Consider the following 13,100-nt stretch of genomic DNA (forward strand, 5'->3'; position numbering starts at 1 on the left):
AGGGCGAAAGCAAGGAGAGGAGGAAACGCGGAAGGGCTGGCTCAAGGGACTTGGGGAAGGGATAAGGCTGGAGTTCAGACAGCCCCCCTTCCCCAGCCCATTCTTGTAATTCCTAAATATTGCACGCACAGATAGAAACAGACATCATACATAGCAAAATGACATTTTTATTGCGGTAACTCGTGGGTGCTCCTGGGTCTTCCGCAGAGGAACGGCTCAGTCTGGAGGCCGTTCAGGCGTTTACTGGGCTGGCACAGGCTGGGTCTCCTGCCCACTCTCAGCAGCCCCCTCCAGCCCGTCCTGCTCTGACCCCGGCTCAGGGTGCTCCAGAGCATTCCGGGTGTCGGCTTGCCACAGCTTCACCAGATCCGTGGGAGTCTTTCCAGCCTGGGGGCACCAAGAGGAGATCTGGTCACTGTTCGGAAGTCTGTTCCAGGAGGTGCCCTCATCTATACCAGTGGTTCCCAACAGGGAGCATTAGCAGTGCCTGGAGACCTTTTGCTCATCACAGCTGGGGGTGGTGGTGGTGGTAGGTGAGGAGTGGGTACTACTGGCATCTTGAGTAGCGGTCAGGGATGCTGCTTCAACATCCCGCAGTGCACAGGGCAGCCGAGCCCCAAATGCCAATAAAGCCAAGGTTGAGATGTCCTCGTTCATACCCTCCCCCTACCTTCCTGGCTTTCCCATATCCCCTTAACTTTCTCGATTTGGGGTGGGGGTGGGCATTCTCCTCCATTCTGTGATTGCTCTGAATCCCAAAGAAGAGCTTGGACTAGGGGACATGGGATGCTAAGAGCACTCAAGGACCACCAGGAACCAACATGGTGTGCCAGGAACGTGCATGCCAACCGAGGGCTTGGGTTCTTCCAGCTCTGACCCTCCAGGACGTGGGCCAGGAAAGAGCTCCGAGGGCAGGCAGGCTGAGTCTCGCTCGGTTCTGTTTCCTCTGACAGCTCAGCCCAGGGCCTGGGTGTACCGTGCACACTGATTACTGAATCAGGAAAGGAATGAACTCACCAGGTTCTTGGTCATCATGTCAGCCCCGTGCAGGAGCAGCAGTTTGATGATTTTGTAGCGGTTGAGCCTCACGGCGTCATGCAGGGCGCTGTCCCCTTCCTAGAGCCAGTGTGACACTCAGCATAGCCCATATTGGCATGTGGGAGCCCTCAGGCTCCTGCTCCCCTGTGGGGGGGCTGGGCAGGAGAGAACCCAGACACTCACTCTGTCTTTGGCATTGATGTCCTGGCCCAGGGACAGAAAGTGCTCCACGATCTCCACGTGCCCTGTTCGAACCGCCACGTGCAGGGGGGTGCTCAGCAACTAAGGAGGGAGGAAGCAGGAACCATTGGCTGAAGGGGCCTGGCCTGTGTGGCTTTGGGAGGGGGTGGTCTTAACTCCAGCCTTATTCCTCCCCCAATCCTCGTGCCAGGGCCTGAGCCCTGGAGGGGCAGGGAATGCTCCAGTTCTCCCCATCCTACCCAATGGTCTAGCTCTGAAGCATCACATACCACCTTCTCTGGGAAGCCTTCCATGATTCCCCTCCCACCCAGCTATGAGCAACTGCTCACTCCTCTGCCCTTCTTTTAGTAATTATAATAGATGTCATTTATTGACAGGTGACTATGTGATGGGCATGGCAAAAGCTTATCAAACATTAGACTTAAGTTTAACAAGTAATTAATTTACATTCATTTTCCCATCTAATGTATACAAGAACTCTGCAAGACATTTTACAGATGAGCAACGGGCTCAGAGGCTCTCACTCGCTCAAGGTCACATACAAAGAATAAATTTTAAAAAGGTGGATGAATGGATGGATGGATGGATGGATGGATGGATGGAGAGGTGGATAGATAGAAGGATGATGAAAGATTGCATGGATGAACAAATCCTGTATCTTTTGGGTGGTCCCAAAGTCCCCAAAACAGTGAATCTCTTCTCCCTCCCTCTCCTCTGCTCTTCCTGCTCCCAGCCCCAGATGATGGCTTCCAAGGGCCTGCATTTGATGGAAATGATCCATCCCTGGGCTCTGCAGCCACTCTGGAAACCAGACTTGTTCACTGCTTTCCCTGGCTTTTCTGCCCTTCGCCTCCCACTCCCCGCCCACAGCCACCCCAATATCTGTGAGCACTATTGCCTCACCTTATCTCTCATATTGGTGTCTGCTCCTCGGCTTTGCAGGAGTTTCACCACCTCCAAGTGGCCCCCGCGGCAGGCCCAATGCATGGCTGTGCAATCCAGCTAGAAGGGAAGGATGGGACCAAATTGCAGAGCTTCAGAGAAGAAAGTGCCCTGGGGGAACGGGTCCAGCCAAAAGGGTAGGGAGGTATCCAGGAGACGGGTACAGGAAAGGGATGGGGCACTCCAGTGCCTGGGCAATGGGTCAAGCAGAACGTAAGAACCTTTGGGACCCATCTAGTCCAAGACAGGTTTGCAGAGGAGGAGATGGGGCCTGCCCAAGGTCATACAACCCACTAAAGGTGGGGCCTGGCCCCTGAGGCAGCCTGTCTGTGTCCCAGGTTGGCACACAGCGAGGGAGTCTAGGCCCACCTCCTGCCTCCCACCCAATACCTGCCCTCTTGCTCACCCGATCCTGAAAGTCCACAGTGGCCCCGCTCTCCAGAAGCTTCTCCAGGATCTCCATGTGGCCCTCCAGGGAAGCTCGGTGTAGTGCTGTCCTGCGGAACTGTCCCCACAGAGACTGTCAGGGCCTGACCCCTGGCCCAGGCCTGAGCCCATCTCCCACAAAAGCTGAGGCTGAGGCCTTAGCCCAGCTTGATTCTGACCCTTGTGTTGGGTCCCCATATCCTCCATGTTTGCCGGCTCCTCAGGCTCTATCCAGACTCCCTCCTTTGCCCCGCAGACTCCGTCCTCACTGCCCCAAGCACATCAAGCCAGGCCTTGGCATGGCTCTTCCCCGTGCCAGCGTGCCCGTTTTGCCCTCACTCCCTTGAGTGCTTCATGAATTCTCGCTGTTCCTTCAAGATGTAGCTCAGGTACCATCATCTTCTTGAAACCTCTAGGCCAGCACTGCACTGTCCAGGGGCCCAGAAACACTCCAGCATGGAGAGTGTTTGCAGGCCAGCTGAGGCTTACTTGCTCTGTTTCCCCGGAGTGCCTAGCCCAGGGCCAGGAGGGGCAGGTGCACCCTGATTACGGACTCAAGGAAAGGATGAACTTCCTCCCTTCCCAATGCAGTTGGCTTTCTGCTTTGGTCTCTTGAAACATCTACTCTCGACTCTCATCTTTTTCTTTTTTGTACTCCCAATACCTAGCACAGTGCTCTGAGGGAGGAGATGCGCAGACAGAACAAGAAGATTGAGACTCTGAAGTCTGAAGAATAGAAAGGACATGTAGTCTAAGCCTACAAGAATGCAGGTTCGTTAATTTGCTTAAAGTGAAAAAGAGGCTGTTTCAAGGAAACAAACAAAAAAAGTATGGTAGGTGGTGGAAACATTTTGAAATAGTGCTGATGGTTGCACAGCATTATAAATGCAATCTATGCTGCTGAATTGTACACTTAAAATGGCTAAAATGGCATAGCCCATGTTATATATATTTTATCACGATAAAATAAAAAATAAAAGAAGTATGATATACAATACAAAATATATCCTCGCATGAGCTTTATAGTTTTTTCATTCAGTCAGTAAATACTTATCTAAGCACTATTATTCCATTTGATCCCCATAATGTGCTCGGAGGGAAGCAGGCTGTTTTACAGAGGAGGAAACTGAGGCATGGAGCAGTGAGGGGCCTAACTACAGGTCACGTAGCGAGGGAGAGGCATTCTTTTCATTTGATTCCACTCCTTTCTTCCCTAAAGAACCACGTGACATTTGGTAGTCTGGATGGGGTTCACGTTGAAAAGGACTCAAGGATTTAGATAAATTCCTGTGTGAGAAGGACCATCCCAAAACTTCTGAGGACACCCCTCCCAAAGGACACCCAATGCCTATTCTCAAATAGGCCCACACTGGGAGGGGTGGGACGGCCACTCTGAAAGGGAGGCAGGCGCAGGTGAAGGGGTCGGTGAGAGCATCACCTGATCGCAGGTGTCCGGGGAGCCCCCGTCGGCCAGAAACTTCTCAATGACCTTCATTTTCCCTTCCACGGCAGCTTTCAGGAATGCCTCCTCCTCCACAGGGCCAGTCTGGAGGGCGAAAATGCCATCACCGAGGGCCGCCCCGCAGTGACCCGGGCCCTCCCGGGCTTCCCTGCCCACACAGGTATCCTCCCAGGAGCTTACGATCTCCTCGGGCTCCGGAGGCGGCTCCTGGGCGACCAGGGCAGCTCGCTTCTTCTGCTTCCGCTTTTTCCGCAGCTCGATGAGGTTCTGGATCCCACCCACCTCGATGATCTCCCGTCGCAGGTCTAAGGATGTCTTGCGCACACGCTCCTGGCCCTGCGTGGGGATGGCCCGTCAACCCCCAGGCCAGGAGCATGGGGACCCCTGTGCTAAGCTGGAGGGTGAGGATAGGGAGAACTTTCCAAAGGGAAAGAATCCAAGTCTAGCTCTCCTTCCCGGGAGTACAAAAGCAGATGAGACCCAGACATAGGTGGTTCAGTTAGCGGGCAAGGGAGGCTTCACGTGGGTGGGGAGCTGATGAGGAGGGAATCTCAGAGGCAATTCGTAGCCCAGGCCTTCAGAACAGAGGCCGGATCCTCCGCTTCCCGTGCAGTTCCACTCGTGTGTGACCATAAAAGTAACAGATGACTAACATTAAAAATATGCCCAGCAGGTGTGGCTCAGTTGGCTGAGCATCTTCCCATGGATCAAGAGGTCCCAGGTTCAATTCCCGGTCAGGGCACATGCCAGGCTTGCGGGCTGGATCCCCAGTAGGGGGTGTGCAAGAGGCAGCTGATCGATGTTTCTCTCTCATTGATGTTTCTAGCTCTCCCTTCCTCTCTCTAAAAATCAATCAAAACATTTATAAAAATAGAAGTAATACAGAAACATAAAAGTTTTGAAGAGAAAGCCCTTCTCTCCCAGAGGTAACCTCCCGTGGCTCAGTCAATGCCCTTTCAGACACGCCTCCTATGGGGTCATCCTGCACACAGTGGTCTGGAAACTGGGTTTCTCTCATCAGCAAGGAGATCTCTCCTGTCAACACACACAGCCTCCCTCAGTCAACACACATAGCCTCCCTCAGCCCCTTCATACCTGCATGGTGCCTGTCATATGGCTCTCCCTTCTCTGGGCTCCCCTGGGGTCTGTACAGGTGCAGATTCTGACTCAGCAGGTCTGGGGTGGGGTGTTGACATGCATGCTGCATTGCTAATATGCTTCCAGGGGGTTCAAGGACCACACCAGAAGGAGCAAGGCCATAACTGCCTGGCTTGTCTCCTGAGCACAGACACTGGCTTCTCCTCCCACTTACCTTAACCTTTTGTAGGGCCAGATTCGCAGCCCCGTGGTGCTTCTCATCCTCCAGCACCAGCATGTCCATGGACAGATTCTGGTGGGCGGTTCCTCGGAGTTTCTGATAAGCCAAGGACAAGACCTGCTCCAGGGCCTGTCGGCAGAGCCCGGGAGGAGGTGGCCTCTCCCCTAACCACTCTGAGGACATGCTCCAAAGACCTTCTCCTGTGTGGCCTCAGAGCCCTTCCTTTGCCCATCCCTGACTGGTCCTGGAGGCCCCTGGCTGGAGCAGAGATCCTGGAGAGACCCATCCAAAAAAGGGGGCCAGTTTCAGTTCCTCACCTCAACCCCAAACCCAACCCCAACCCCAACTCCAGCTCTAACTCCTGCCCAATGATGGCCCTGAGTCCCCAGCCAAACAAAATTAAAAGCTATTGAAATGAATTTTCATGAAACTAAATACTAGGTGTACCAGTTAATAAGGCATATTTTTTTCAATAGATGGAGTTACACATATCCTATGTAATAAAGAGCTAACATGCCCTCACATTGTCACGCTTTAACAGCTCAGACACTCAACAAGAGAGGAATGGGGCCCAGCCAGGCACAAAAGAGCTCGAGGGAGAGGAATGGGGACCAGCCAGGCCGTGGCCTGGGAGAGGGACAAGCAGCCCGCCCCGTGGTCCTGGGCGCCTGTGGCTGTGGCCCGGGCAAAGCCGCCTACCCATGGTCCCCTGGCCAGCCCAGGGGGAAGCCAGCCTGGGTCTTGGGTGCCTGTGGCCGGCCAGAGGGAGGGAAGCCTGGGCCCCGGGTGCGGGGTAAGGCAGAGGTGGTTAGGGGGGATCAGGCCAGCAGGGGAGCAGTTAGGGGTGATCAGGCAGGCAGGCAGGCAGGCGAGTGGTTAGGCGCCAGCAGTCCTGGATTGCAATAGGCAGTCAGACATTCCCCGAGGGGTCCAGGATTGGAGAGGGTGCAGGCCGGGCTGAGGGACCCCCGCCCCCCATGTACGAATTTCATGCACCAGGCCTCTAGTGTTGATATATATGTGATCTGATATGTATGCTATTTTGTTGTATTGACAACAAGCTTCAAAATTTCATATGTCAAATTTTCTGAAGGTGTTAACATCATAGATATTTTTATGCTTAAAAATGTCAAATTTTGTGCCAAAAAAAGAGCATTTGCAGGAAGTTTTAATTCATTACTTTATTTTGAAGAAAAGTGCTGCTGAAAGTTATCGTATACTTTGGGAAGCTTATGGTGAACATGCTCCATCTCAAGACACTTGTGAACGCTGGTTTAAACGCTTTAAAAGTGATGATTTCTATGTGAAAGACAAAGAACGTCTAGGGCAACCAAAAAAATTTGAAGACCAACAATTACAAGCATTATTGGATGAAGATGCATGTCAAACTCAAAAACAACTTGCAGAAAGATTAAACGTTGCTCAGCAAACAATTTCCTATCGTTTACAAGCAATGGGAAAGATTTTAAAGGAAGGAAAATGGGTGCGACATCAATTGAACGAAAGACAAATGAAAAACGGAAAAGTCATCAGTAAAATGTTGCTTCAACGGCACGAAAGAAAGTCTTTTGCATCGAATTGTGACTGGCGACGGAAAGTGGATTTATTTTGAGAATCCCCAACGCACAAAATCATGGGTTGATCCAGGTCAACCATCAACATCGACTGCAAGGCCAAATTGCTTCGGAAAGAAGACACTGCTCTGCGTTTGGTGGGATCAGAAGGTGTGGTGTATTGTGAGCTTCTAAAACCATGTGGAACCATTAATACTGACAACAAATAATACATTTGAGCCACGACCAGAATGGGCCAGAAGACACAGCAAAGTAATTTTGCTTCATGATGATGCACCATCACACACTCCAAAACCAGTTAAAGACACGTTAAAACAGTGGTTCTCAACCTTTCTAATGCCGCGACCCTTTAATACAGTTTCTCATGTTGTGGTGACCCCCAACCATAAAATTATTTTCGTTGCTACTTCATAACTGTAATTTTGCTACTGTTAATGAATCGTAGTGTAAATATCTGTGTTTTCCGATGGGTCGCGACCCACAGGTTGAGAACCGCTAGCAGGGTCGCCTAAGACCATCGGAAAACACAGATATTTACACTACGATTCATTAACAGTAGCAAAATTACAGTTATGAAGTAGCAACGAAAATAATTTTATGGTTGGGGGTCACCACAACATGAGAAACTGTATTAAAGGGTCGCGGCATTAGAAAGGTTGAGAACCACTGTTTTAACGTGTCTTTAACTGGTTTTGGAGTGTGTGATGGTGCATCATCATGAAGCAAAATTACTTTGCTGTGTCTTCTGGCCCATTCTGGTCGTGGCTCAAATGTATTATTTGTTGTCAGTATTAATGGTTCCACATGGTTTTAGAAGCTCACAATACACCACACCTTCTGATCCCACCAAACGCAGAGCAGTGTCTTCTTTCCGAGGCAATTTGGCCTTGCAGTCGATGTTGATGGTTGACCTGGATCAACCCATGATTTTGTGCGTTGGGGATTCTCAAAATAAATCCACTTTCCGTCGCCAGTCACAATTCGATGCAAAAGACTTTCTTTCGTGCCGTTGAAGCAACATTTTACTGATGACTTTTCCGTTTTTCATTTGTCTTTCGTTCAATTGATGTCGCACCCATTTTCCTTCCTTTAAAATCTTTCCCATTGCTTGTAAACGATAGGAAATTGTTTGCTGAGCAACATTTAATCTTTCTGCAAGTTGTTTTTGAGTTTGACACGCATCTTCATCCAATAATGCTTGTAATTGTTGGTCTTCAAACTTTTTTGGTTGCCCTGGACGTTCTTTGTCTTTCACATAGAAATCATCACTTTTAAAGCGTTTAAACCAGCGTTCACATGTGTCTTGAGATGGAGCATGTTCACCATAAGCTTCCCAAAGTATACGATAACTTTCAGCAGCACTTTTCTTCAAAATAAAGTAATGAATTAAAACTTCCTGCAAATGCTCTTTTTTTGGCACAAAATTTGACATTTTTAAGCATAAAAATATCTATGATGTTAACACCTTCAGAAAATTTGACATATGTTTTGAAGCTTGCTGTCAATACAATAAAATAGCATACATATCGAATTGCATATATATATAACATATGTGTAACTCCATCTATTGAAAAAAATCTGCATTATTAACCAGTACATCTAGTATATTAACTTTTCCAAGCAGTGAGATTTTTAAAACTTTTTTATACCATAAAAATTTACTTTGATGAAACAATGTGATGAGAGATGATAGTTATTTTTTAAATGGCTTACTTGGCAATATAAAAAATTTGCAAATCTATGTCAGATACCAACTTTTTCCCCCTCAGATTTTACTGATCCGTGAAATCCTAATGCACAGAAACTGTTGCTCTCAGGGAACCTAAGGGATGAGAGCCAAAAGTCCCCAGCTTTCAGCTTGAAGTGGACTCTAGTAACCTTATTCTCATTGTAAAAATACAGGTGAAACCCCTTCCTAGTCTCCTCTCCATTTGTAGCTCTGACCTACCTTCCTGGACTACTTCCTTCTCCTCTCTTAAAGGAAAGCACTCTTTGTGAAAAGCTGGCCCCCATCTCAGGTTCCAGCGTACCGGGAACATTCGCCCAGGTGGGCGGGTGCTGGTTGAGATGGCAGGTTGGAAGGAATGGCCACCCTTACAGAGCTCTCAGCTGACGTTTTATCATTTCCCGCTGAGTTCTGGTGTTACACTTGCCAAGGGTTGTTCTGATTTCCCATGTCTTTATTTTGGAGGTCCTGTTGTCCATGGGCTTCTCCCTTCCATGTCAGACTTGTGTAGTTTGACGTATCCCCAGTGCTGGCCTCTCCTGAAACACTGCATCCTCTCCCAGGGCCAAGGGATGACCTCGGGCTACAGCTACTCCTGTATGTGGGACTCTGGCTGGGATCCGCATGGAGCAGCCAGAGCATGGGCTTGGATTCTAATCATCTTGGTATCCCCTGCACCTGTGACAGGGCCTAACACATGGTAGGTGCTCAGTGAACGTGGGAAACTTTTTTCTGTCAAGGGCCATCTGGATATTTATGACATCATTCGTGGGCCATACAAAATTATTACCTTAAAAATTAGCCTGCTATATTTGGTCAAACATTTAATTAACTCACCCCTAATGCCTTGGCAGAGCCAGACCAAGTGATTTCATGGGCCTTACATGGCCTGTGGGCCGGACATTCCCCATTCCTGGTTTAGAGAATAAATGAATGAACGAGTGAATGGATGATTGCAGGTGGGCTCAGCATCTCTGTCCACCCCTCAGTCCTCAATGACCTGACCCAGTAAGTGTCCCACAATGGAGCCTCATTCCCTGGGCTGGTCTCCAGAACCTTTTTCCCCTCCCACCCCAAGAAGGGGGCACAGACTGGACAGAGGCTCTCCTCTGAGGACCCTGCTGGGCTTGGGGCTGGTGGGAACAACTGGGGACTCTAATGTTCATCCATGTCTTACCCAGATTCTATGGCCCCTACCTTCAAATCAGTCTTTGTGGGCTGGCATGCAGCAGGTACTCAATAAATGCTATTGCATTGGATGCTAGTGGGTGAAGCACAACAAAACTTCCACTTTACTCCACAGATGGCTGTACAGATTGAATAGGAGAATGCCTGTACGCTGCTTACTAGTAGCATAGTGGCCGGCACTTGCTGAGCTACTAGATTCCATGGGAAGGCTGGCTCTGCGGGCACCCAGTGTCCTGAGAGCTCTGCTACTATATTTGTTGTATGAATGAATGGATGAGGGCTGCTCCATGTCCCTTTGATTAAGGCCTCTGTATCCAGCATTCCAAAAATGGCACAGTGGCATGATTCACCTGCCTGGCACTGATGCACAGGCCCTTGGGCGAGTGAGAAATGGCATTACTGGACTTCCAGAGATGCCCAGGCCAAGACTCAGCAGGCTCGGTTCAAACTCTTCACTTACAAGCCTGCCTTTCCTTCTCTAGTCCTCATCTCTTCTTCCACTGGTGCCCTGATCCTTCCCTCATCCTCACCCCATTCGTCACTCTTCTTTTTTTGAATGGAGCCTATCTCTAAGCTGATTTGTCTTCTCCCTCCCATTCCTGTTAGGGCCAGTCTTTCCTCCTCCAACAAGTCCTTCTTAGGGCTTTGAGTTGCCTTCCTAAAGTAGGTCAGATGGCACCACCCTCTCTCATTCAACAACATTTAGTGCCTCCCCATTGCCCACGGAATAAGTACCTTTCACGTGTCCTCTGGTTTCTGTCCTGCTTCCCTTCCTAGCCCTAGCTTCTGCTACCAGAATTTCTAATAACAGTCATGCTTTCACTTATCTAAACTTTAGTGCCTGTCTTTTCCTCAGTCTGGAATACCCTTCCAACTCCTGATCTCCACTCACCATTCTTGAAGGCCCAGCTCAAATGCCATCCTGTTCACAGAGAAGTCCTTGAGGGCCCACCGTTGGAATGACTCATCCACCCTTTGTGCTCCTTCACTTCTTTCTGATTTAACACCTCTATTCCACCACTCCCTCACTCTGCTTTGTTTCTTAGTAGACTATGCCCCTGACAGGTATTGGCTAAAAGGAATGCAGGCTGGTAAAAAGGAGGCAGGGACTGGCCTTACAGGTCCTCTCAGTCCTCACAGCACTTCGCACTTGGCCGAGCAGACTCTAGGTCAAGTATTAGTTTAAATAAAATGAAAAGCAGTGCATGCATATTAGCATAACCAATGGCCACCAACACTGAGAGTGGGGGGGGGGGTGCGGGGGGGGGAATGGCTGAAGGGGGGGATCAATTGGGAAAAAGGAGACATATATAAAACTTTAGACAATAAAAAAGAAAGAAAAAGAAAAAAAAATCAGGACAAACTGGCACGCTTCTCCCCCCATTTCTTCATTCCAAAGAAAATGCAATTGCCCAGAGCCCCATGCTCCCACGGCTTCTCCAGGTGTGGCTGGCAGTCCGGAGAAACCCCTGCTTCCTTTCTTCCTCTGCTCCCAGTCTTTATTCTTCTTCAGTGACCAAACCTGGAGTTCCTCCTGTCTCAGGCTCCCACCCAGAAACTGGGGGATCTCAGGGACCCACATTCCCACATCCCCAGGCAGCTTCCTAGCCGTCTCATTCTGTGCAGCCCGGCTTATCTCAAGGCCCAGGTGCATGGGCAGGGTCTCGGGGAGCCCAGCTTGGCTCATTCACCCCACTGTCCCTTGGTTCTTAGGGCTGATGCCTCAAGTCTCCCACTGCCAGCCCTCTCCACCAGGAGACCCTCTGGCTGGAATGGAGCCCTAGGGACACCTGTCCTCCTTCCACCACAGGCGTGGCAGCCAGCCTCTTCCCTCCCTGACAGCCGAGCTGGATCTCCTCAGAACCCCCTTGGGCACCCACACCTCTGCCCATACCTCATTCTCCTCCTCCTGTGCCAGCCGCTCCTCAATAAGCGCCGTGGCACTCTGTAGCGCCTCGGAGCCCGCCATGGTGCTGTCCATACCCGCTTCTGCAGGCCAAAGAGCCACGGGGGCTTTATAGACCAGGGCACCCACCCCCGCCCTGCTGGGCGCCTTTGCCATGAGCTCACCGGCTCAATTCTCCACCTGCCCCCCTCTCTGCCCCCGCCACCTTCACCCTGGGTAGCCAGAGAGAGCAAGTGGAGGCAAGGACAGTTGCCCCCTACATCCTCTGGCCTATTAGAGCTGGAGGGCCCGGCACCCCGAGAGCAGGGGCTGCAGGAAGGAGCCTGCTCAGCTTTTACCATGAGTGCTTAGGCCCAGCTGGTCCTTAGCCAGGGCAGCTGGGCTGCAGGAAGGACCCACTGGCTGCCTCTAGCCCTGAGGGCAGTGCCACCTGCTGGGCGCCTGAAAACTGTGCCCAGCCAGTGCTAATCAGGGGCCTGAAAGCCAAAGTGGGGACCCAAGACAGTCCTGTGTCCTGGGCTGTCCTGTACTCAGGCCCTGCTGGCTCTGGAAAGGGGCAGATGCTTCATCCCGGCTGAAGTGCCAGGTGGCTGGTGGGGGTCAGGGCAGCTGCCTCCCTCTGTGCACAGTTCGCAGGCCTTTGCCTCTCTGGGGTCCCACAGCGCCCCCTAGCAGAGCATCCCTGCATTTGGCTGTATGTCCTTTAATTCCTGATCCATCTGTTTCAGGGGGCCTCTGCAGGAGGTATAGGGTCTTCCTTCAATAGGGGTCTCAGGAAACCAGTGGAAGGGCCAGAGTACATTGCCAAGCTCAGATGACCACACCAGCTCGGACTGATCGTCCTTCTCTCCTGTTTCCTGTCAGGCCTCCCTGACTGGGGACAAGCCATGCTCACTGAGAAAGAAAAATACTCCCAACTGGAGAAGAAGCAGCCTGAACCTGCTCAGCCCCATGTTTAAGTGCCATGGACACCACAGCTCTGAGGTTCTGTAACACTCACGTGGCCTGTCCTTAGCTAGACCACCTTATCCAAGATTGCCCTCTCTGCTTGTATGCACACTTTCCCCTAAGGAAGCACAGGAACAGCTCCCTTTTTTCTCTGGTCCCGTTGCTGGCAAGCCAACACATGCTCCAAGTTTGTCAGAAATTTTGCTTTAACATCAGCAAGTGAGCAGTGTCTCCAGGATCGGCACACACCTTAGTCCTGAGGGTCTGGCTCGGGCTGGAGCCAGAAGCCAGCACCCTCCTGCTGCAGGAAGAGACCGGCAGGGAACTAACACCACCTTCCTGAGATGCTGCCTTCTTCACATCTGTTAACC

The 13,100-nt window shown here is 50.8% G+C and overlaps 1 protein-coding gene across 2 annotated transcripts; it reads right to left on the reverse strand.

Annotated features, from left to right (window-relative positions):
* Positions 1 to 147: 147 nt before the first annotated feature.
* ANKRD2 (ankyrin repeat domain 2) lies at positions 148 to 12,122 on the reverse strand. 2 transcript variants are annotated; one of them, XM_080640883.1, is made up of 10 exons: positions 11,770 to 11,866; positions 10,768 to 11,191; positions 5,382 to 5,483; positions 4,250 to 4,405; positions 4,046 to 4,153; positions 2,588 to 2,686; positions 2,143 to 2,241; positions 1,222 to 1,320; positions 1,018 to 1,116; positions 149 to 387 (listed from the first exon to the last, which is right to left on the reverse strand). In XM_080640883.1, the coding sequence occupies exons 2-10, from the start codon at positions 10,768 to 10,770 to the stop codon at positions 241 to 243; spliced, it is 912 nt and encodes a 303-aa protein (XP_080497009.1). In that variant the 5' UTR covers positions 10,771 to 11,191; positions 11,770 to 11,866; the 3' UTR covers positions 149 to 240. The 2 variants fall into 2 exon arrangements, with proteins under 2 accessions (XP_080497008.1, XP_080497009.1); XM_080640882.1 differs by lacking the exon at positions 10,768 to 11,191 and having other exon boundaries at positions 148 to 387; positions 11,770 to 12,122.
* Positions 12,123 to 13,100: the final 978 nt, after the last annotated feature.

The sequence above is a fragment of the Plecotus auritus genome (genome assembly GCF_963455305.1).
Source record: "Plecotus auritus genome assembly, chromosome: 9".
Lineage (NCBI taxonomy): Eukaryota > Metazoa > Chordata > Mammalia > Chiroptera > Vespertilionidae > Plecotus > Plecotus auritus.